The 25,654-nt window shown below is 40.6% G+C and overlaps 1 protein-coding gene across 3 annotated transcripts in view; it reads right to left on the bottom strand.

Annotated features, from left to right (window-relative positions):
* sema4bb (sema domain, immunoglobulin domain (Ig), transmembrane domain (TM) and short cytoplasmic domain, (semaphorin) 4Bb) overlaps positions 1–25,053 on the bottom strand; it is a 59,831-nt gene extending 34,778 nt beyond the window's left edge. Inside the window, exons 1-2 of one of the 3 annotated variants that reach the window (XM_026172316.1) lie at positions 24,922–25,053; positions 2,525–2,964 (exon numbers count right to left, since the gene is read on the bottom strand). In XM_026172316.1, coding sequence (XP_026028101.1) covers positions 2,525–2,645 — 121 coding nt within the window. In that variant the 5' untranslated portion in view covers positions 2,646–2,964; positions 24,922–25,053. Of the gene's footprint in view, positions 1–2,524; positions 2,965–16,309; positions 16,630–20,269; positions 20,293–24,921 lie in introns of those variants that run through there. The other 2 variants (XM_026172324.1, XM_026172307.1) reach the window with 2 other exon arrangements.
* Positions 25,054–25,654: the final 601 nt, after the last annotated feature.

The following is a 25,654-nucleotide window of genomic DNA, read 5'->3' as shown; positions in this document are numbered from 1 at the left end:
CTTCAAATACAGGCAGGTGTGCTTAAAGGAGCCAATATACCTCTAAACCTTTATGAACTTATGCTGTGGTTAATGTTTGACTAAACTATTTGCCTGGATGAGAACAGACAGATGAACGAATGAAGCGAGAAGCTTATTTTAAGGAGCATCTTGTTGGCCATGTAAACCCGCACATTTCAACAGCTCTAATTCAGGATGTTGAAATGTGTTTAGTGGGACTTTCCTGAGAGGAGGGGGGAGAAGAAAAAAAAAAAAAAAAAAAAAATCTGTCAATTTCCCCTGTGAGCCACATCCAAACAGCTACCTCATTTGTCACAAGCTTCCATAATGCATCAATCAATTCCCAAAAAGCTGTCGGCAGAGCAAATACAGGAAAACAGCGGCATGTGTTTAAATTATGGAAGCTTAATCCACAGTTGTTATAATAGGACGTGTGGCAGTGTGTGCAGAGTAATTACATACGATGATGAAGTCGGGTGCAAAAAGGTCTCCCATTCAATCAGTGGATTTTGCCAGGAGACACATTAAGTTTATATTTGTATCATAAATTGTTTCACTCAGTCGCACATTAGCAAAAGGTCAATTAGAAGCAAAAAGCACAGAGCAACCAAGTGCCTTTGAAGGTATGATGCCAGACTGTATGTGCTACAGAGCAGCTACTGGGCCCCAAATTGTTGCACTTCATTTGCTCTGCACTCTGCAGAGTCACGTGTTATGCATATTTTCCCCCAGTCTTTCTGTCAAGGCCCAAGAGGGGAAAAAAAAGAAAACAAAACACAAGAGAGACAGTAAATTTTGTGTGAAGTGACATCTAATATGAAAAAACCCCCTCAGGGAACAAAACTTGTAATTTCATGTATCTATGCAGAGATGTTTGTAGTGCGGTTGTCCTTAAGTTGGCATATGTGTTTCTGGGCTGGGCCTGTAGTCACTTGTGGTTTCGTACATGTATCTATGCACACACTGCTCCACAGCCTCTTTCCCTGCAGACTTGTTGCAGCTGTGTATGTTGTTTTTGCTCATCACTGATATTTATTATGTTACACTGTGAAAAACTGGCCCTGCCCCCTTTATTTACTACCGCTATGTTGGTTACATATTCAACACATAATGTTTTCAGTAGAAACAGCTGTGCATTCTCAACTTAATACTCAATATTTTTGTCTCCTTAAGTTCAGAAGAAAGATGAAAGGAGGTTTCTCATTTCTAGGTGGTGGCTTATCATTTGCTGAAATTACAACTAATGGGGCAGATTTCTGGCACTCACTGGCTGGTTCCCAATGAGTGCCAGTTCTGTGTGAAAATGGCTTGTTGATGCCATAGGTCAAAGAAGAAAGGCCTGATTCCAGCTGACAGGAAGGCCACAGTAACTCAAGCAATGGCTTTTTACAACCAAAACATGCAGTAGAGCATCGTTGAATACATTGAACCTTGAAGCAGCAGAAGCCAACACAGGGTGCCACTTCTGTCAGCTAAGAACAGGAAACTAAGGCTATAATTCACATGCGCTCACCAACATCAGAAAAACATCACCTCATCCGATGAGTCTCGATTTCTGTTGCAACATTCGGATGGTAGGGTCAAAAATTGGTATTAAAAAAAACAAAAACAAGCATGAATCTGTCCCAACTCGTATCAGTGGTTCAGGTTGTTGGTAGTTGTGTAATAGTGTGGAGGACTTTATCCTGGCACACTTTGGGCCCCTTAGTAACAAATGATGATTGTTTAAAACATTGTTGCTGTCCATATCAATCCCTTTGCAACAACAGTGTCTCATCTTCTGATATCCTGTTGAAAGCAGCTAAGACACCCTGTCATAAAATTACTCAATATCCTATTTACAAGAGAGACTGTTTCAGACAAACATATTAACAAATACAAATAATAAACAATATCTCACACACGCACATGCACACGCACACAGAAGCAACACTCACCTGTTCTTTCAGAGGTGCAATTAGAAAAAAGCTGAAGTAAACTAAAATTGAGAAGCTGTACCAAGCCCCCAGAATAAGATAAATCAGGGTTAATTTGAACTGAATCATGCATAGCTACCCTACTGAAGTACAAGCATAAAAATATAGAGCTGAAAATGAGGATAATAAAACCTCAGTAATGAAGTAGGAGCAAGTAAAAAAGAAAAAAAAAAAAAGAAGCACTGCTCTGAGTTCACAGTGCTGAAACGAGTCCTCTATTTAATTCTGTTCATGTTTTATTTGCTTGATCTGCAAACCGAGACAAGCAATATTATATTTATACTTTATTGTTGTGGCATTTGCATTTCATTTTTCCACTTTAAGCATTCTAAGAAAAAGGCTTTTAAGACAGGGTCATTTGCATGTAATATTAAAAATTTCTCTTTACATTTGGTTGTTGTAGTTTTCTTTATGAAAGGATGTAAAAAAAGGAAACCATTACGGTGATATGCACAGACCTGTAGATTTTGGAGAAATAATGCCAAAACTCACTCACAGCCACAATGTTAAGCCACAACTGGTCATCAGTGAAAACAAATTACACTTACTGTATGGGAAACTGATTCGAGGTATGACATCTTCCTCAGTGGCGATCACTGACTGGAGAAAGCTAGCCAATAGCAGTGCAGCAGCAGGAAGACAGTGGACAGTCCCAGTTAATGTCCACATGGTTGCCTGCTTGTCTAAGATGAACACGGATGTACAAGGTTTGTTTTAAGATTCCTTGGAACACATTAAACTCCTATTGATGCCACAGAGGGTTATTTTCTCACTCCCATCTTCCTGCAAGTCAGAGGGGGGTGGATTGTGTCCTTGATTCGAGTCTTGTATTCCCAGTGGTCTTTACATACAGTTTGTAGCCTCTTAGTCTAGAGAAGGGGAATCCTTTCTGGATTAAAGGCTGCTGGATTTCATCTTCTCATAGTGCTCTGCGGTTGATCAGTGCTAAGCTCCAACCAGACTCCACTTAGTTAAAGTCATCTTGGATCTGTGGAAAGGAGAGAGAGAAGTTTTTTCTTTATGTGCGTTCCAACAACAGTTTAAAAAAAAAAAAAAGAAAAAAAAAAGATGAAACACAAGCTGGAATAACAGATCCTTATCCAGCTTCTGACGCTATAACCATAAACTACAAACGCAAAAGGACTAATACATTCAAGCAGCGGCTCATTCTAGAGGATGCTGTGTATTTTAATTCAAACAGCTGTTATTTGAGAGGAGTGTTCATTAGTTTTGCCAGCAACAACGGCATCACCCAAAAATGACCTTCCACATCCATCTGCCCCTCAGCTTTCAATAGTGAACAAACAACCTTTTGTTTTAGTTATTTTCCCACCACAAAGAAAACTCAGCAAAACAGATCATTCAGCGCTCTAACCAGCTAAAATGAAAATACTCATCATCTGGTAGCTTGAAGGGTTTCACAAACTTAAGCCTAAGTGAATATCCAATTTGCTGTTTGAAAGACGAAACGCCTACTACATTTTTTTTAATCTCTGTATTTAATTATGCTGTCAACAAATCGGTGAGAGATCCCCCTAGAAGATAATACGGGAGTCTGGCTCCAATTTTGTGGCTATGTGGGGAAATAAAAGAACAGTGACTCCCAAGACAACCCGGTAATTTGTCACAAGAAGGTGCAATGAACAGCTTTTATTTGCTTTGTGTGAGTATACAGATCAGAAGCATGTTATGTAAATCTATACTGGTATTTTTGTGTTTAGTGGGCTGTCAGTTTTATTGAAAAGCACTTAAAGTAAGCACCAGCCCATTTGTTTCAACCCTCTGAGTTTTTTGAAACAACATCAACAGCTATCAAACCTGTCATAATTTATTTTTGCTTGTTTGAGGAAAACACAAATTGTTGACACGAGCCCAAACCTTCAAATATGAAGATGCATTATGTTTTCTTTGAGGTCACGTTTATTGCAACTAGGTGTTGACACATTTCTGCCTTTGCTAGCCAGTGACAGAAACAGTGGTCTATTACAGTCATGGTCTATTTTTATTAATTACTGCCTGCTGGTTCAAAGAGGTTATGATGAACCGGAGCTGTAGCCACGAGAAAAAAAGCCCCTCTTTTCCTGTGAAATAAAATTGTATATGAGCAAGGTAGAAATTAAGTAAATGACCAGTGCAATACTTTAAAGCAGGAAATGAGCAGCTTTACAATAGCTGCGTCAGACAAAACTAACACTTAACCATCCGAAGCCACCTGTCCAGAATGTGGACGCCAACCTGCGTAGAAGAAAGGATATTTGTGATTAGCACCTTCATGTTGGTCTCCAACAAAACCTGAGGAAGATGGCTTTTAAGCTCTCTCTCAGTTTACTATCTAGTTGACACTTTGCTTGTTTACCATTTGAAACTGAACACAGGTGACACCTTTTTATGAGTTTTTTCACTGATAACAAAGCATTTCTTTCACCAAAAGCAATGTCATGAGAGAACAGATACTGAATCAAAAAGAGCTGTGAAAAAAACAAAAAACAAAACTAAGAGTCTAGACTGTTTTTGTAAGCCTGGAGAAGTATTAAAGAGGTATTAAATTATAAAGCACATTCGGTGACTCCTGTTTGGTTTAACTTGTTAAATCAAAATAACCAGTTTTGTACGCAGTATACTGCAATTTCAAATTAACACAAAAATAGAAGCGCTATGGCCGAAACAAATGATCTTTTCTAAAAATTTTGACCCAGTGATGATGCGAGTTGAAAGTCCAGGGGATCACCAAAGGTATTACAACCCTGTCTGAGGTGGGGTATGCACGCTTGCAATATATTTCAATCTTGGTCCAAGTGATGGCCTTACTGACTCCTTACAGCAATACCACATGCCTGTTGTGCACCCAAAACAGCTGTAGATCATATATTTGCCAGTGTTTTCAGACCTAAACCAGAGTGCAAACTATTACTTGATTCTTATGAATTCACCAATATCCTGACCGGAGTACAGATGCCTCCGTTCAGTGAGCTCAGTAAAGCCCTCGTGTTTGATATAACTCCCTACTCCTTATTGCCCGGCAGTGCTAGATGCCTCCCTGAAGAACCCACAGAGGTGGTTAGGTTTAGAAAGTAAACACTGCAGAGCACATGGCGTCTCTCGCATCATTGAAGGAACTCCCTGAAGACCTCATGCAAATATTTATGACAGCCAATAAATACAGCAGACCAAGATGAGCGTGGGACAATAAGTAGCTCCTGGGCATCTGCGGAGGTAGGGCCCAGCTGGAAAGTACCATTTTAAACTTTTGAGCAGCCTGAATAATACTTTTTAACATACTCTGCTACCTGCCCAGTCTGAAGAGTGGGGAGCTGACTTGAATACATCTGTATCTCAGTGTCACACCCTGGTCTCCCCTCCCCGGGGTCTGCAGCATCCAACTAATAGGTCTGTGTCACTCTTCACTTCACTGCCAGGCCTGCTGTGGTTCTTGCTGCTCCACTGAAGCTAGCTGAGTCACTGTGGGCTGAAACATCCACCCACGGTACTCTAACATTTCCTTTTGCCTCCGGTGGTCCCTCTCATGCCTGCTGGGACAACAAGCTTGGCTGCCCAGCATCTCTTGCACACCTCAAGCCTCCATGTTCCCAGGGCACATCCTTATGTAACTGCAAGTGTTTTAAATTTTAATGAAAAGAGAGGCGTGCTGTTAGAAGTGTTTCCTGCCACTCGGCTTAAAAGCTTCCTAATTCATCAAACTCTTTAGGGCAGTAATGCATGAAGAAATATCTCAACACACTTAAATTGACCTTTTACCACCTCAAAAATGTAGCTGATGCCCACCAAAAATTTCACCAAAATTTCAGTCATGAGTAATTTGGTTCCAATTTAATTGGTTCAGAAAACATTTTACACAATCGTGTTTGCTTAATTACAGCAAAAACATTCAGACCTATCACATGCACACCTAGTCGTGACTTCTACCAAAGAATTAAGCCAAAAAACTAAAACAAAAACACATTTACTTACAGTTTACTCATCTGCCTCCTTACAGAAATATTGGCCTCAAAAAAAAGAGAAAAAAGTTTGTTTTGTCTTTTTTGACAAAACTATGCCAATAGCAAGAGGCCCATGCACCTGAATAGGAAACAAGGTATCTGGGGAATCCAAGACACATGATGACTCATAAATGTTCATATAACTGGGCCCGGTGCCTGAGGAGCACTAGATGGACACTTTGCAGGCCTCAGGCAGATCTGTTCAGCCTTAACAAGGGCACGAAGGCCAAGTAAACTGATGTAATACTGCATTCATCCTCTTTTCTTTCAGATTTTAAAAAGACCCCATCATACGTAAATGCATTTTAGTCAAAGTACTCATGCAGTGTCCTAATCCAATCTCAAAAGCAATGCAACAAGGGTCTGAAGGAAAAAAGTACTAAATATTAATAAGCATTAAATCATATTTGACAGCAAGTGCTCGACCAAAGAAAGTGATCTAATTAGAGGTAACAATTATAGGATTTATAGAATTAGAATTCTATTCAACCAGAGCTGCTACAGTAAAAGTGAGCAACTATACTCAATGCCACTGGACCCATCTGCTCATGCAGGCGAGGGTCTGCTGCTCCTTGTATCTGTGAAGGGTGAATCTGGTGCCATATTGCTTAAAGCTACAGATTCATTAACCTTCTGAACCTCCCTCGAGGCTCCCTATTAATTCCTGCATCTGTTCATATGGCAAAAGGATGTGAAAGACACATTGGGCGATACACTCCGTCAGGTCATGTCGAGTTCATTGGAAAGGTAGCAGCATGAATGCTAACCATTTGGCTAGCTTTTGATTAAAAGACTGGGCTTTGTGCTAGGCTACGAATTCTCAATAACTCTTCTCTGCAAAGTGACTTGTCTCACATTTGGTCTTTGGCACAAAATGAGGCACTTATGGAGATAATCAGCAGCCAGGCAGGACCTTGTGATGAGAGCAGTATGACTGAGTTTGACATGAGGGTAGATTAGGCTGCGGTCCAATCCATTAACAGTATCATGAGCACATCTAAGTGAAAGGGAACTAGAAAAGCATTTTTAATTGCACAAGTTGCCATCAAATCTTATCTGTGTCCGTCAGGCCAGATTTAAGGGTGACTTTGGGGAACTGTATCCAAAATGATGTAATGACTTCTTCCAGTAACAAAAAAGGACAGCAATGTTTAAATCAAATAAATGTTAACGTTAATGTTTAATGTGGCCTCTTGGGTTTAAATTACTATTTACAAAAGATTTGTGGAGCTATCATCTTCGGCAAAGAAGGCCTCAGTAGGCGACTGACAAGGCAGAGACTCCTTACTATGTCTGTCATCATAACTCAGACTAGCAGCCTGCTTTCTTGGGTGCGCAATGCATAATTATTGCAAAAATCAAGATCGCTGAGGGAGGTACATTTTTTTCCCCACCCAAATCAATGGCATGGACTCCAAATCATTTTTTTCAACCCACCTTGCTAGACATACCGGCAATATTTACTTTGTTTTTAAAGAACACGTCATCAGATAAATAGTTAATAGGTTAAACTAACTTTAACCTTTCTGAATCTTAATGAATCAGGGGTAAAAGGTGAACTACTTTTCAAATATCCGTGAGGTAAAACATTGCATGCTGTACTTTGCAGGAACATTAGGTGAAACGTTAACGCTTACTCTGTCCACCAGGGAATGGGACTGTGGGTAGTAGAAGGAAAACTTTCAGGTGAGCAGACTTCTCCCACACCAAGAAGGGAGTGCGCTAAATAAATCACGACTGGGTTAAAAATAAACCATAAGCACCCCGTGCAGCAGTTGAGACAGCACCAATTGTTTGCTAAGCTGGCAGAGCACTAGTGAATTCATCATCACAGTGACTCTGTGAGTTTACATGACGGTTAAGCATGAGTCAGCATGTCTGGATGAGGGAGCTCAGGGATAAAGATGTCAGACAACAGAGATGTGTAGACAACTGCGATGATGTCATTAATTGCAAACTCGCATGTAGATATCACTCTTAAGCTACAATTACTTTTTATTAAAAACAAAAAGAAAAAAGAGAGACAAGCGTATTATCCTACGCAAATTCAACCCATCTCAAAAAGGGTTCTGATCATCACCATGCTGATAACATACTCAAACGAGGTGGACTTTTAAAAACAGGAAGTCCACACTCAAATTTGGCTAAAATCTTGAGTGCCTCTACAGTAGTGCTAAATTGGCTTCTTTCTTTCCTAGCTACTTCTATCAGAGAAATCTTCAGGATATCCTCTCTCAGAAGCCTTTGAGTGGTTTATATATGGACAACCTCCTCATAACTCAACAATGCAGGCTTTGAAAAAAACAAAAAAAAAAAAAAAAAAAAAGAAAAAAAACATTTTTCCATCAAAATATTTTTGTCTTTGCTTCTTGAAAGGAACTTCCTCTAGATCAGGGAATTGAAAGTGGACTGAAAGTAAATATTCTCAAAAGCATAAAGTAATAAAATATAAATACAAAAGTGCATCAATGAAGGCCATCAATAAGCAGGCTTCCTCTCTGCTTTCACTTATTTATTCAACAGAAGATAAAAGAGAAAAAGAAAAACATGAACACAAAATGTTCTACTGCCTCTCCAATATCATTTCTACCCTGCAGGTAATGTGAATTTTTTTCTTGGCTCTGAAACCAAATGGAGACCTCGGTGTCTGCACACAGAAGAGATTTTAACCTGGAATGAAATGAAAACCTTTATGCATGCTCCAACGTTTTGGTCTTTAATATGGAGCAGCTGTGAACTGGGAATCCTGGTGCCTAAAGGCAAACTTCCTCTGAAAGAGCCAAATTTGTACAAACGGTTCAAAAATCAGATATGACTGCTTATCAGGACCTGTTCATTTACTATAACTTTTTCCATTTTCTTTATGCAAATATCCACAAATGGTCGACATCCATCTCGAAAAATTGCTTCACAGATTTCAGACCAAGCAGTTTGATACAAACACAAAGTTTGAAAAAGCAAAGAAGAGGGAAATCTAAGAAGCAATACTGACTTGTGAGCTGTAATCCACTACCTGTGCCCTGTACTGGGAATCATCAGACACTAATGTGGAACTCTCTGAGAACTGAAACTCAATTAAGTACTCAATTACTTATTCATATGTGTGATCCCAGACTGATACAAGGAAGATGACTTTTCCCTGCATGAGTTATTAATTATTCACAGAATCATCTTTGTGTTGATGACTGGCTGTAATGCATCCTGCTGTGGTATCTCCCTTCTGGATTCAGATACAAAAGGATTTTTAATGACTTTCAAATGATAAAATTACTGGAAAAACTAAGCAAATTAGGCATTCGCTGTGAAGAAAATTTGCCTGTGACCAAACAGCAAGTCCTGGTCTTCAGTTCATAACCCAGTCACTTTCAATAAACCCCCAAATACTCACTCACTCATGGTTCAAACTGCCACTGCATAGAAATGAATTTAGATCAAAGCTCCTTTTCAGCGTAGCAGACACAAAGCGGACTTACTGAAAGCGCAATATACTACTTCTCCGATAAATCCAAATGTCCACAATTTTTTAATCTGCTTTGACAATTAACACACAGAGGCAATGAGTTCAGCAAAATCCTACCCATAATAAATTATAAATGACAGCATTAATAAGACTAGTAAGCATTTATGACAGACATCTCTTGTTCGAGGTAAAGAGTAGTACCAATGTATCTGACAGTTTATGACCAAGAAGGCATGTATAGATCGCCGGTTATTTGTAAAAGAATCTAACCAGGAACAACTTTAAAACCATCGAGTCTTGATATTCATGTCATGTTAACCATTTAAACATTGTTGCAACAGTCCCCGATCGTATCCGCCTCCCCCACTGTGCTCCACCCCGCATACAAAGGAAATGCTTGGAGGCATTTACCTGGCTTCCTTGCTAGATACCAATCTGATCTAGTTTCAGCAGGATGGCTCAACATAAGTGTTGTCCATGAAGGTCTCCCCCGACTACCAATCTCATGGCATAAGAAACCACAGAAAACCTGCAAGAGGCTCCAGGTCAGCATCCAGGCACTTAAAAGATCTTTTGGTGTGTTTTTCATCTTTAGTTTTGCTCCACGCTCTGCACAGCTTCAACCTACCTAAGAGCATTTCAGATGTGAAGCACCTGGTCTACCAATAGCAAACACAAAACAAAACTTTTTTTTAAAGCGATGCAGAGCAGAAACCTGCTTTTTTGGATGCATCTGGTGAAACTGCAAGCTTTGTCTTTAGTGTATGTAAAGAACTCCAGAAGTCAAGCGACGCAACCATGCCTGATGTATTCCCCACAGTAAAATGTCCCTAAACAGGTTGTTTTAAAGTAGTAACAGCTACCAGAGAACTGAAGCAGTGTTCCAGTGTAACATGATTGGTTGGTGTTCGTTTGAATCTTATACATGCACTCAGCAGTTCATCCAGTTCTATGTGCCACACCTCCTTCTCATATGTTAATCAGGTACCAGGCTGAGTACTGAATGTGCCTTAATTGGCTTTGCATGACCTTAAGCTACCAGCGAGATGTGTGCTAATTGTTTAACTACAGTACGTGCTCCGTTTCCATGATCCCATCACGTCTGTGCGTCAAAGTCAAAGGCATTCATTGAAATGCAGGAACCCAGTGATTTTACATCCCTGAGTGGCATCTATGAGGCTACTTACTGGAATTGTCTTTCTGTGACATTTATTCCAACATGCTACAGCCACAAAGTGTTGAAATTACACCATGATGTGACAACGCTTCAAGTCTGATCCAAAGCTAGAATTGGCTCTGAGGAATATTCAAACACCCTTTTTACATTAGTGTACATACTGCTCAGCTTTGCCATGCAGGAAGTGGCAATTATCATTTCAAACGAGTGAGTGAAGCAGAACTGGCAGAGGAGATAAGTGCTTAAAGGAGAGTAAGGGTCACCTTATTCCCTCTGATACAGACTTGCCCTTCCCTGAAATTATTCAAGCTTGACGGGGAACGGTGGGAGATCAGTTCTTGAAAAACTTGCAAAGCGTCAATAATGAGCCGTGCGTCAGTCAGAGCGCAGTGTGATAGGAGGCATAATTTCTCTCTCTTGACACAGTCCCAATACAGAAACTACAGAAAAATTTGGAGACATGGAGCTCTTATGATGATAAAAATTGAATAGCAATTTTCCCCCTTCAGTCCACTAAACTACAAAGTGTTTATTGTGTGCTTCTGTGTTGAAAAGCTCACCACACTTTACCCTAATGACCCATTTAGACTAATATGGTGTGCTGATTAATCAGGAAATCCTCACGATTACAGACTAACAGTGTGGCCTGGAAGACTGAACCACAAAAACAGAGAAAGAATTTTACGTTCCTACTTGCTTGGGGCTCTTGACTGCTTAGTTGACAGAACCAAGTTTAATGATTGTCCGAAAACATTAGCAGTGAGGGGAAAAATCCTTTCAATTGTTTTCCAGTGCCTGTGGCCTCCCTCTGATTTTGCAGCCCAGATATGTGAGGCACACTGGTGCTGTGAAAGTTGCCCATGGCCACGACGGACCACAGCATCTTATTCATCTGCTGGGTCGATGACGATGTCAGGCAAGACTGTGAACAAACTCTGTGGTGTCACAAAGGAGAGTTGAAAGTTTAGAGTCATGCAATTGCACAACAGAGGCCTTTCTGAGGTCTGGACCATGCTGTATTAGCATCACAGTTCATCTGCTAATTACACCATCAAATCCAAAGGATTGGCTATCCATACTGGGCTATTCATCTCATGACTTACACGTCAAAGTGGTGGTGGGGGAGTGCGGTGCACGATTAATCCCCGTAGTTAAACCGATGTGAGGACTCATTTCCTTACATGATTTGACAAGCAGAGCAATAGGATTTAAAAGCATATCAGATGACTATATTCTGTTTCAGGCTCCACTTCACCTCGTCAGACCCAAACTCACTTCAGCGTGCTCAGGTAAGAACTTCGATGACCGTGACCAAAAGGCTTGACCACAAAACTGTTCTCATTACTCATTCCAAGTGGAAACATGACACAGTTTGTCCGAGTCATTTGTCAGGTTGGCCGCTTCAAGGCAGTTGGCTGTTGACTCTCAGCAAACATCTGGACTTCAAAAAGAACAACCGAAGCAGTACTGCTTTGTTTACCGTCAGGCGTGAGCTCTGTCTTTGTCTTTGCCAGCAGTTGTAGCCAATAAAGGAAGTAAAAGGTCAACAGTTCTGTCCCTCTGGGCAACGGTCCTACTGATAATAGTGGAGACTTGGAACAAATAAGGGAATGATATCATAATGCATTTGGAGTTCAATAATCATTTATAGGGAAATAATTGGAAACGATCTAAAAGACTGCTAACAAAATGGCAAAATCAATTCTTAATTAAAGAGTGTACAAAAATTGCTTGGCTGGGGAGTGAAGGCCTGGGAAAAAAATAAATAAAATCCTGACATCATTAATATTTTCTTTAGCCTCAATTTAGTCATTGGACTTACTGCAACAACCTCCCTCTGCCTTTCACAAGGCTACTACTAGAATAATAATGATCATTATAACGCCATTTAATACCACTCAAAACAAAATTAAAACTCCTGAATATCTTAATTTAACAACAGCAAAGCCCTGTACAGCACATTAAGATAACGTTTATAATCATAAAAGAACTAGTAGGCCAATTTGTTTAACTTTTCACTTAAAGTGAATTTATTGAGCACCATCTGCCAAATTCTGCCCATTATGGTACAAAAAGCATGTCAGATTTTCTTTCTGTTTGGAAACATTAATCTGAGAAATACTGCACATATTTTAAATCCAGCACTGTTTACATTAGTTGATGTTTCTTTATGCTCCTCCATGTTTACTGCCTTTGCTGCACTGCTGTATGTGTTTGTGTGTAACCACCACCTGTTGAAACAAGAGGCCTGTACACAACAGAAGGATCTTCTGTTATCCTGATAACTTCATGGTTAACCTTGGCTTTCTGTTCCACGAAGGGGGTCCATTTCCTACTGGAGTATATCGATATAGCAAGCAGTAAGCATGTGTCGTTGCTGGGTTTCAAAAATGGCAGTTTTAACTTTTGTGAACAAGACGCTCTCATGACTCATGGAATGATGCTACTGACCAGTCAATCGGTGGCATGCAGACCGAAGACGCCACATTTTAGTACCTGTTTGGATCACTTGGAACACCGGGGGAGCAGGTACTGAAAAAAAGTATTTGGTATCAGGTGCTATGACCTCATGGAAAACCCTGAAAACCATGGCAAACCGTGCCAGTTTCCTGTGAGGGGGAAAAAAAAGAAGCAAGAATCCAAACACGGGAAATAAAACAAAAACAGCTTATACAAAGAAAAACAAAACAAAATGGTACAATTCCCCTCCTCCTATTGTGCCACTTTACACCTACCAATACCGGTCATAAAGGTCCTCACATAAAGGAGTTTTCTTCCTTATTGAGTGCACAGCACTTTTTCATTATTTAGGAAAAGGCGAGGTTTAAATAACCTAATAATATGGGTCTCTGGTAATTTACTATATAAATAAATACTGGATCTCAGCATTCCAGGCACATCGTAAGTCTGTTTTCCATTACAAAGTCACTGTTTATATTTTTCTCCACACTTCTTTCAAAATAAGAGAAGAAAAATGCAGAAGACGTTCATTTGTCTCTGGAGGAGAGCTCCACGTTACATAACATGTTTCCATTCAAAGACAGCTACCTTAGTTAAACCCTCGTGGAAGTCAGAGAGCACTTCTGATGAACTTGTCAGACAGATGCAGCCAAGTGGTATAAACCGTCCTTCAAAATAAACCTGAGTAGCTCGACATGTATTATCCAACATGTTTTTGCAATTCTGCCCCCAAACAGAGTTCAACAGGGGTCTGCAACTGCTCAGTTTTATAACAGAAGCGTGAGCACAAACTTGGATTACATCTACAGAATTATCAAAGACTTGCTACGGAAATGTTACAGGACTATATCGACCTCAAGAGGCTTCATTCGCACTGTCTGCTATGTTTGATCTTCAAGATAAACAGTGGAAAAACACCAAATATAATAAATGCCATGAGACTTAAGCAAGTACCTGAAGCATTTGTCAGTAGTGGTACAAATCTCTTTAATTCTCCAGCTCCATGTGATAGATGAACAGGCATGACAGCAGTCTGACTTGAATTAGTGAAATGCAGATAGAACACATGTTTTTACCATCAAAACCAGATTTGTTTATGAAAGCAATGCCAGAGTATAAAGCAGCAATAAATGAAGAAAATCCAATTTGCTGAAGAATTTCTGGCTCATCAGAAAAAGCCTCAGAAGTGTCACCTGCATTCATAGTCTTCTTTTGACCCAACATTGAATACCCCTGCAGGGCCTGGCCAGCCTTTCTACACGACCTGCAGGTCACACTGAATATGAATGGCCTTGCAAATGGCAGGCGAAGCTATGCAAGGACACAGCGATAAAGTCAGCAAAAAGGTCTAGAGCCAAGTTTTAGTGAATGCAAATGTGAACCATTAAAAAGAAATGTGAACTTATCACCAATGTGCAAAAGCACAGTGTGACTTTTCACAGTTTGTGTAGCATTAACACTGAAAGAATTCTCACAAATTCCTCAAAGGGAGGTGCTGTTACTGCCAAATGTTTACGTGGCAAAACATCAGCAAAGCAAACCATGCACATTAAACAAATTTATGTTTAGGACAGAGAAACTCTTTTCTGTCTTCTGCACAAACTTAACTGGGCTGATGAAAAGGCAGCAATGGCTGGCTTAACGTCTGCCCTGTCGCTGGGTGCGATCTGGCTTCGGCCCAGCAAAATGACTGTGTTCCCACATCTGGGGCCTCTCAACACGCAAGTTCCCATCAGTTTGCCCTGAACAAATCGAATCCCTCTAGTCATGATATGGAACATCACTAACCTTCTGAGGGTTAAAAGCAACAGAGTGTCTCCTCTCCTGGGTCTCCACTTGCCCTCCCACTCGTTTACCACAACCTCTCCACATGCTGACCATTCCTCTGAAGTTGTTATAGTGGGTGGAGTGCTGGGTGGAGAGTGTGTGTGTGTGTTTTGATTGTTTAAACGTGTGGGTGGGGGTCTGCTTATGCATGAGTGTCTATGCGTTTCAGAGTAAGACACAGAGGATAAGATGGGAAGCACACATTATGATGCTGCTGCATGTGCTCCTAGAGGGAACGTTTCTTCAGTTTGTTTACAGTATAAACGCTAGAGCCCATCAGTGTTAGCTCTTGATACAATATCACACAGAGACGAAGAACAGCACAGCCCTGAAGGGAAAACTGCTCCACTGGTCATTTACAGTCTTACTCTGGTAAATCATATCAGTAATATCTAAACTCTGAAAGTCGTTTGCTCTCACATGCATCATAACCACCAGATCTGATCCAGCAGTTCAGGATAAATTAAAAAAAAAAAAAAAAACGCCTTTTCTAAGAAATCCCTACCAAAAACAGAGGAAATGGGATGCTTTATCTGCGGTCAAACGGTGTCTGGTTCATAGAAATGCAAAGTGATACAGGAGGTATGTCAACACAGTCTCCAACATGCCAAAGGAGATAAGAGGAGGTGGCTATTTGGAAGAGAATAACAGGAAAGGTGTCATTAAGCAAGTGTAAAACCGGACAGAATCTACTCCAAAACGACTCCACGTGGTATTTACAGAAATGAGTGACTGATCGAGACTTAGAAGCAACACTTTTCGCCCGATGTTTGGTGAAAACAAAGCAGAATCAGGTCATCAGAACGGTTTCTGGTTCGTTGTTTTATTGGGTTAAATGGAAATAGCAGCTGTTTACCCACATGTGCGACAGAAAACACAAGAGGCCAAGTCCAGCGGCTCTCTCCACACCTACATACAACATACTTCTTTTACAACAATCCGAAAAACCCCTTTCTAAAGCTGCAATGCAAAGAATTCTTTTTTTTTTTTAAATCAAAAGTAATTAATATTTGGAGCATTCTCTTTAGGAATGAACAGGGAAAATGTGCAGGGCATGAATCAGCACCGTGATGAGCAACAAAAAATGTAAACTCCAAGTAGAAAAACATGCAAACTAATTTTTAAAGCGACAGAAATAATAATAACAATAATAATTAAAATGCAACAGTAACCTACACCATTACATTAAAAATCCCAGTTGCCTTTAAGGACCCCATCTTACAATAAACTACTTAAACTAAACAATTAAAATTCACACTTGTGTCCCGGACCACAAATGTCCGCAAAGATTTTTTTCCTCTAATAAAACATTAAAAAACTGTTACCCCCTGCCTCTCATTTCTTTTCCTTAAAGGTGTTTAAAGTGGAGACAGGCAACAAAAAGTACGAGGAAGGCACAAAAAGACCTTACCATCCACGAGCTGCAGTGTAAAGACCTCGGTTACAGCTGAAATCTTCACGGTCACCGGAACAACTGTCGAAATCGATGTATCTTCTAAATCCGCAGTAAAGTGCGCTTTAACGCGTAGGTTATTGAGTCCATTAACTCGTCCGTGAGGCGAAGTCCATCCTCAGTGCGTGTGAAGACGAGCCTCCTCTACTACAAACTAAAGGCTGGTCGCTTTCATGCATCCAAACTTTAGCTCCTCCCACAGCACACGCACACTGCCTGCAACCATTGAGTGCTCAGCAGGAGTCTGCAGCACACATGTGCGATCACCTCCGGTGAAACAAAGGGAGAAAGATGTCAGAGGCGTTACAGCCGCCCCCGCGATCATGTAGTTTACAATTACTACGGGAAAAAATTAATATTTACGTGTAATGCAACAAAATCTTACTATAAAGAGCTGGATTATTCGTTGCCAAACGCGGAAAATGTTCTATCGACAGTTTAATGTATATTGTATATACACATATTGTAAGTACCGGTATTACGATATTTTTGGAGTGAGACATGACATAAGGACTTAAAGGCAAGTCCAAACCATCAAAACATCCGTGGAGTTAAAAAAGGAATAATTACAAAATTCCCAGCAAAAACAAAACAAAAACCAAGGTAGTGTATGAACTGAATGGGGGGTGGACCACTTGATTAACACTTTGGAGGAACTGAAAATTGAGCTATGGCTCACGTCTAAATAAAAGTATATTGAATTTATTTTCTACTATAAGGCTTAAGAGAAATGGAAGAGAGAAGAACCTCCGTTACAGATGTCTTTGTGGAAAGAAAGTTTTCCTGCTCTGCTGTGTTGGGTATCAGCGTTTCTCTTCTCAGGGCAACCCTGAAGCCATCAAACAATGAGTGACAACTGAGAGGGTCCGCCACAAAGAGAATTACAGGGGATTATGTACAAAGGCAAAGACCTGAGCACAACAAGACTCAGCCATTCATGTAATCTCTTTTTGCAGCAAGAAAGGGGTAAAAAGAACCTTGGACTCCACTCATCAAATTTTCCTCTAAGGCTCTAAAACAACAGGATGTCCTGCTGCACACAGGACATCCAATCAAAATGATCGCTAAGGAGCAGGGACATAAATTAAACTCATGCACAGCACACCACCACCATTCATGCCCGTAGGGAGGAAGATAACATTAATAATTAGTCTCCAGTGCCTTGCTTTCAGTGACATGTGGCTATGTGAGAATTTGTCAGATTTCTTGAGTGTTAACACAAAGAAATGTGATGGAGAGTGCTCCAGGCTGCATCCGATAGCTCAGCACGACACAGTCCTGACACTTTATCCTCCAAATGTTGTCAATCTCTGACTGGTTTTGCGTGACTGTGCCACAGATAAAGGAGAGGCCAGTGACCCCTCAGCATAAGCAGACACACACACACACTCACACACAGAGGAATAACTGCAAGCGAGGGTTGAATCACTGATACAAGCCCATTTTCTCTTTGGCTTTCTGTCGGTCTCTCTTTTGCTTTTTGGCTGTACAGATGTCTCTTTCTATCGTATGGTTTCTGATAGACGCACAACGAATCAAAGTTGTTCTTCTTTATCTGCTGAGACCTTAGTAATCCCTCAAATTCAAACAAGGATTACTAGTGAGAAGATTAACATCTTTCAACTCGTGCAAAAGTCAGGCTGGAAACAACAGGGGGTGGCCATACCACTCAGCAGTGTGAATTTCTCTAAAACAGGCAGAATTTAGTTTTCTCTTTTCACTCTTATATCACTGATGGCAAGAAAATCTGTTACCTACTTCTGTGAAAACATACATATATCTAACAATCAAGAGAGAAAATTAGTCTCTACTTTCTACTGGCAAAAACAGAAAAAATTACAGTACCAAGGAGTCCTCACATTTTGGTACTCACAAACAGAAAATGCAGCAACAAGATGCTGAAGCTGAGTAGCTCTGCAGCTTCGAGTAAACCACTTTGATATGATTATAGCCTTCTGGTAATGACCATACTGGAGTCTATTTGAAGCAGTTTACACTTTGCACAAATTACTTCTGACTTTGACAAAAGCCCAGTTGTTGATCACATCACCCTTAATCTACTGCTGCACTCAAATAATATCCCCTTGTGGTGGCACGCGAACTTGAACACGGGGAGCATACAGCAGCTATTCATATTAAGGTCACGGCCACCGTGGAGCTTTTATTGGGGTTAAGTAAATGACAGACAGTCAGATGTGGATTTTCACCCAGTGTTTTGTGGATTTACTCACCAAACAAAATCTCTAAGTAGTGCAGCTCACATTAAAGCCAAGCTTGTGTCAGTGAGTTTATTAGATATTTTCGTTGATAAATATATTTAATACAGCTACCTGTGGAGGCAGGGGAAAGAAACTGTTTTGTTTTTAAATATAGTCACAAGAGCAGTAGCATACTGGATTCACTGCAATTTAATTTGTACAGAAATTCATGGAAAACTTGCAACCATCAGCTAAATCGAGACTGTCTGATGACTTAGCATTTGTGCGTAACAGCCAATGTCTCAATGCTTCAGGCACAGCCAGGGACTGTATAATAGATGAAAAGCCTCTGGGTCTGAAAAGTCTGGAGTCTTTCTAGTGGTCAGCAGGGGGCGACTCCTCTGATTCCAAATAATCAGGTTGAATGGAAATGATGGAACGCCAATATTCCATCCCAGTTAACCATTCCTAAAAAGTTCATGGTCTTCAAGTGTTTCACACATTAAATTGTCCTCCATTTCTCAGTTAGAGAAAACTTGATGAGCTTTTGATTGTACAAAAAAGACACCCAGGAGTTGGCTGTTCAGTTTTTCCAGTTATTATTTTACCATGGTCGCATCAGGTTTCACCAAGCTTGTAACGTTCAAATGCCCAACCCAGGTAACTGCATTCATCTTTTGTATGAATGGGTGAAGCCGGTGGATATCCAAGCCAGTGTGCTGCTCATTGTTTCCAAACAGATACATTTAACAAGCTAACAAAAGCTCAGCCTTTGTCAGATAATAGCCAATAACATATTGAGATGGCATTTCACCAAATCTCCCCGGCTTTGCTCTCCACACATACAGTTTACATGCACGCAACTAAAGATATCACTGCTGTGCCTATGTATATAAAAATAGCAGTATAGCTGTAGTAGCTGCTAGCTGGCTGTAAACTTGCAGTATTCTTGGTAAAATGATGAAAGATTTTGTGACACTAGCTATAAGGTACACACTTTATAAGAGTAGGGAGCAGATGGAAGACTGCCTGGAGAAGTGGAGGCAAGCTCTGGAGAGAAGAGAAATGAAGAGGAATGGAAGTCGGCAGAAGCAAGACAGAATACAGGAGGACGTGTGTCCGAATGGGAGGGAGGCAGGTAGAAATGTGAGGGTGCAAGGAGAAGAGGCAGTGCAGGTGGATGGGTTTAACTACTCGGGAGGAAGGGGTCAACCATCCAGACCAATGAACCGTGCATGAGAGAGGTGAAGAATAGAGTGCAGGCAGGATGGAGCAGGTGGAGACAAGTATCAAGGGTGATTGGTGACGGAAGGACAGCAGCAAGAATGAAAGGTAAGATTTATGAGACAGTTGTGAGACCTAAGATAAGATGTATGGTTTGGAGACAGGGGGCAGAGCTGGATGTGGCAGAGTTGAAAATGTTAAGATTTTGGTTAGGAGTGAGCAGAAGATGTAGGATTAGAAATTAATATATCAGAGGTGTAGCTTGGGTCGAGTGGTTCGGAGACAAAGTAAAGGGAGCCGCTGAAAGAAGAAGAATATACATGGCTAGGGGCAAATTAGCTATGTACCATAGCCACACAGTATATGATTTAGCATATTTTTGTTTAAATAAATGACATCTCTTTGAACTGTACACTTTACAAACAGTATCTCTTAAAGGAAATGGAAATGTGAATTTTTCAGAAGCTTCAAAGTCAAACCGAAGGCCTGCGCTCACCTGTTGGATGCCATGTTAGTGGGAACTATCCAGTCCACGTGTTCCTGCACAGCTAACAGCACTAACACTCAACTCCATGTCCTCATCTTGCTGAGCTCTAACAGACCCCAAAATACCCCCACATTTCATTCAACCGCTCTTTAAACTGATGATTGATGACTGTTGATGAGAGCACTCAGATCTGAAAGATTCCAATTTGCTTCTTCTATAAATGACCCTGAGATGTGTTGTTTTGACACTTTCGTCATATATCAGAGATAGTGATAATGTGAGGTTTTGTACCCGTAAGCAAGGGGAAAAAGCTGCTTGCTGTCTCCATGTTTTTCTTCCTTTTGGATATTCTTTCTTTCTCACATGAATTAATATTTCTGAGACCAAACGTTTGTTTGTTAGCGATGAGAGACCATTCTCATACCTAAATTTTCCACATGGTATAAGGACCCCGAACCAAAATCACTTGCCATAATCTATATAACAAAAAAAAAGCAAAATAGCTAAAATAAAAATTGTTAGTTTTTGCCAGATTTTTTGTTTTATGGTGACCCACTTTGCAGATAAGAGCATTTAAATAGTATGACTCAGGAGCTTGGCAACTTTGCGCAAGCTAAAGGCTAACACTGGCTTATAAACGTTTTCACGCTGTCAGTGTTAACCTGTTTATAATGTTAGCGATCTTACTTTAGTGTGCGTGTTTGCATGCTATCAGAAAACAGACAGCCTGATGACTAAATGCACATTTAAATACAGCTGGTCTTTAAGAGCGTAGCCACAAGCGGTTTGCTTAGCTTTATGTAGCCTGCCATATTTGTGGTGTTGGTCCCTTTTGCACCCCTCCACAATCGAACACACGGACGTGTTTATGGTGACAGGAAAGATAATTAAACATGAGATGCAAATCGTGCCATCAGCTATAATTGGCTTGTCCTTTCATTCCATACATGTTCAATTATCTCAGAGTGAGGTATTGGTTCATCCGAATAATTAAAGCTTAGAGATTTACCAGCTAGCTTTGTCACCTTAAGAATGAAGGTCTGAAACAAACAACCTTCATATCAAGGTAAATTTCACAAAACAAAGCCCCCAAATAATGTGAAAATGTAAAGTCAGCAAAGTAAGCAGCCTATCTACGGATTCACGTTATGACATTTCTGCTCCAGAGGTCAGTAAACAACAGAAAAATTATACACAAACACAGAGAAAGCCAAAGAAAGGCAGAAGAAAAGAGTGAGGCAAGTGGTAAAGATTTCAAAATGGACTCAAACTCTTGATGCTACGAGCCCATACTGGAGCCAGCTGGACTGTTTGGGTACCTTTTTATTCACTAATGAAATAGAAGCAATATCTGTCTGACAGGTTCAGAAGCAGGAATGACATGAGGTGATAATATGAATTCTGTAGGATGTTATGAGATTAATGCTGCTTAATGTGGTTTGTTTTTCCCCTGAGGGCTGGAGGGAAGTGATGTCACTCACGGTCAGCCCAATTTAAATGAACATGGTGGTGTGTGTGTTTGCTCAGTCTTCTTTGTCTGGCTCTTTCTTCGTGATTTTGAAGCTGGTGCCGCAGCAGGAGGGCATAGGTGAAGGTCCTGCACAGCTGCAAAGCGGAAAGGGGGAGGGTGGTGGAAGAAAGCTTCCAGGCAAAGAGAAGGAATGAATAAGTTTTGGATTTTTTAAATGAATTTTCCAGCACAAATAATGATTACAAAAATGAGATTAAGTATGGTATGTCATTAAAGTGCAATACCATTAAAAATTATAAAATAGCTTTTTTTGGGGGGGCAAATTTTTGTGATTCCTCTCTGGAATTAAAGAGCAGAAAATCAAAACTTGGAGCTGCAGTGTTTTCTGTGAAGCTCTGTGGAGGTTTGAGGAATGTGAAGAAAAACAGCTCATTGAAAACAGAATGAAATTTCAGTCAGCTGCTTGGACGGCAAAGATCTAAGCAATCCAGGCAAGTTTTCAGGCTGTTTAGTTTTTAAAAAAGTGAAAATGTTAAACAAGGATCATCCTCTATATTTTGCTTTCATTGCAGCTTTCTGTTCTGTGTTTAGTCTGTGCTGAACCACTGCACAGTGCCAGGTAACATTACGCTTTAGACTATGTCATTTTGCAGACCCACAGTCCCCCTAATTACCAATAGGGTTAGATTACAGACAAGTCTGAAAGTTTGTTTTTAATTTGTTGAAATTCTGTTAGTGAAATCCCGTATGTGTGGCATTTGCTAGACAGTTTAAGTTTGCTTCGATATTACTGTACAGTAAGAAAGTTTCCACTTTAGAATGGAAGAACCAGAGCAGCTGTCATGTTTTTTTTTCTCCCTATAACTAGGCCCCGCATCATCACATGTTTTATTCTCAGAAATATTTGTGGTGCCCCTGTTCAGAGCAAATGGAAAAAAGACAATTGAGCACTTTGGAAAAATAAAGAGAAATAAACAGTTTACGTAGAGGCCCGTGTTTAGATTGTGCTGCAGAGGCTAACACAGTCTGCACTACAAATGTAAGAACTATGTGAATCATTTTCTTGCTTTAATTAGAATCCAAATTGGTTATACCGTTGGAAGAGTCAATGAACTATTGACTGAATTGATCTTTTTAATTTGCTAGTTCATCAATACTTTACATTGAGTTAGCATGCCTTCATTTTCGCTCCGGCCTGTTGGTTTGACGTCAGTGAGCCCATTGAGGGCAGATGCAAAATTTACCAGTTGAATCAGGCCAGAAATGTTCTGCAACTTCGACTCCACGTTACAGGAAGTAATGCTCCAAAGGCAGAAGTTGTGCCAAAACATGTTAAACAAGAGAACTCTCGCAATCAGAGAAAGATCTAATAATTTAAGAACTCCTTAGGGAGATAATTAAAATGTAAACTCTCTGCCAAATTGAATAAGTGCAGCATGGCTGCAATCTCAGCTCCTGGTCTTCCTTTTAAAGGCTTTAGGAGACTGGAGAGACACAGCGTCTCTTGCTGTCTGTAATGAGATTCAAACAGTAAGAAATCAATAAACTATCTTAGTATGACCACAAACTAACCTTTCAAGCACCAAAATAGTGCTTCACTGGCCAATAGGAACCAGCTCTGCACACTTTCTTATTGCCTAGTGGTTTATTTGGTTTTTTTTTTTTGCTGGACCATCATTTTAATTACTTTTCATTTATGCCTACAGAGGCTATGTCAGAGTTAAACAGCCTCGAGGAGGAGCTTTTTCATGTGCTAATCTTCGATTAAAAAACCCACCAATATATTTGCACACTGTTCCACGAGGGACTGTGGAGATTCTGATTAAGGTCAGCTGACGTTGGAAATATCTTGGATGAGTTTCTTCTTTTCCATGTGGTCATAACTGCAATCACAATAAATGCAGAGGGAGCTGAAAGGCATAGCAAAGCTAATTTGTTTGTTGGCTAATTGAAGAACGGCATGCAGATTATTGAGCTTGGAAAATATATTGTTTGGTTTACAGCTAGTGAGCTGGTGGCATTTGATGGATAACACTTCCCTCCAGATTTTCTAGATATTTGTTTTGAAATATGGATCCCATCATTGTACTACCAACTAAAAAGAATGAAGACAGTCAAAAAGGAACCATCATTTATAGTGAAATGGAACAAAAATGAATCATGTCTGGCTTTTTTAGCCCACTACGTGTAACGCTGAAATGGAAACACATCTGGATGAATTAGTTATGAGAGTGCCCACATGTGAACTCGCCCAGCCCTATAAAATATTAACATTTCAACACACTAGATTTATAAGGTAAGGTTGCAGTGCAATACAACACAGAATAGGAACTAGTCAAACTTGACTAAAGAAGAAAAATGCACCAGTGATTTTCATTTCACTCAGTTCCATTATCATCAGTGTGTCATTTAGCAGTCAAAAGCCTTGGCAATAATAGAATTACTATTCCTATTAGACTCAGTGTCATTGAGCTTCACAGTGAAAGAGTCTAGTGCACATAATAGGAAAGATAAGACAGTGAGAGCATTGCAAGTCTCTAAATGTCAGAGGTGCTCAAGTTCACACCACATGAACACACCCAGTTTTGTCAGCAACACAAGCAAAACAGTCTATGTAAATAATAACACTTTACTTTTATTGTAGCCAGTGTAGCTAGCACTAATAAGAACAAAATAAACCTAACCCAGTACCAGATTTGCATTTACATTCAAACCGCTTTTTTCCTCTCCTTTGTTATCTCAAACCAGGTGACTGACAATTCTCACAGAGGAAATCACATCACACACACAACACCCTGGAGCATATTTAGGTTTCCTAATCCAGGCTGCACATACACACATATGCACACAAATTTCTCACCTCTCTGAGAGCTGACGTCCACATGCACCTCACTACGGCTTCAAGCACCTTACTAGGATACACACGCAACATGCTGAGACCCTGACCAAATACAATCTATTGCCATGGCACCCGGTGAGAGGTGACCGGTATCTGTAGTAGCTGAGCAGCCTCACAGCACTTCATTACTCCAAGCACAAACTCAGCTGCGAGCGTCTCCTCCAGGTTGCAGTGGCAGCAAAGCCTCCCGGTGTTTGTCCGTCACTCTCTGCAGAACAAAACACCGTCCCTCCATCCTTTTGTCTTATTGTCAACCACAATCGCCGGCTGTCATGCGAGAAAGGGACTCACCGTGCTTGCCCCCCACTGTGGAAGAACAGGAGCCAGGTGGAGCAGCAGAGGCTGCAGCGACGGAGGAATCCCCCTGGTACTGTATGTGTAAGAGTGTGTGTGAGAGGGAGCATGGAAGTGTGTGTGTGTGTGTGTGTGTGTGTATGTGTGCATGTGTGTGAGTGTGTGTATGTGTGTGTGCGCGTATGCAGGGAGTCAGAGCTGATCCAGCAGATGCAGGCGGGAGCCACCAATAGAATAAGGAAGAGGGAGAGGAGTGTGTGAGAGGAGAGAGAGGGAAAGACAGCAGAGGAGGGGTCTGGTAGCATTACATCATAGACTAGGGAATGGTAGGTTTGCAGGGGGTGGACTACGGGTGGGGGAAGGTGTGTGTGTGTGTCCTTGTGTTTGCGTTCGTGTCTGCATCACCGTATATTCTCCCTCTGCAGCAGACCACACGATGATTAAAGATTGGGTCCATTCTGCATGCAGTGCATTGTCGTCATGGTGCCTGCACCTGTGTGTGTGTGTGTGTGTATGGTTGTGTACTCATGAGCAGAGCATAAAAAACACCTATAATCAGGAAGGTAGAGTAATCACAAGGACATGAACCACTTTTTGTTTGTAGATTATGGATCCAAACCTCCTGGTGGCTATAAATAAGTGCTCAGCTTACAGCTTTCATGTACAGATGTATCCCAGATGCTCATTTTGCTTTCCTTTTTGTTTCTTACACACTCAAACAGGCACAAAA

This window comes from Astatotilapia calliptera, chromosome 1, assembly GCF_900246225.1.
Source record: "Astatotilapia calliptera chromosome 1, fAstCal1.2, whole genome shotgun sequence".
Classification (NCBI taxonomy): domain Eukaryota; kingdom Metazoa; phylum Chordata; class Actinopteri; order Cichliformes; family Cichlidae; genus Astatotilapia; species Astatotilapia calliptera.
The sequence above is the reverse complement of the archived record's forward strand: the minus strand, read 5'-3'. Positions and strand labels throughout refer to the sequence as shown.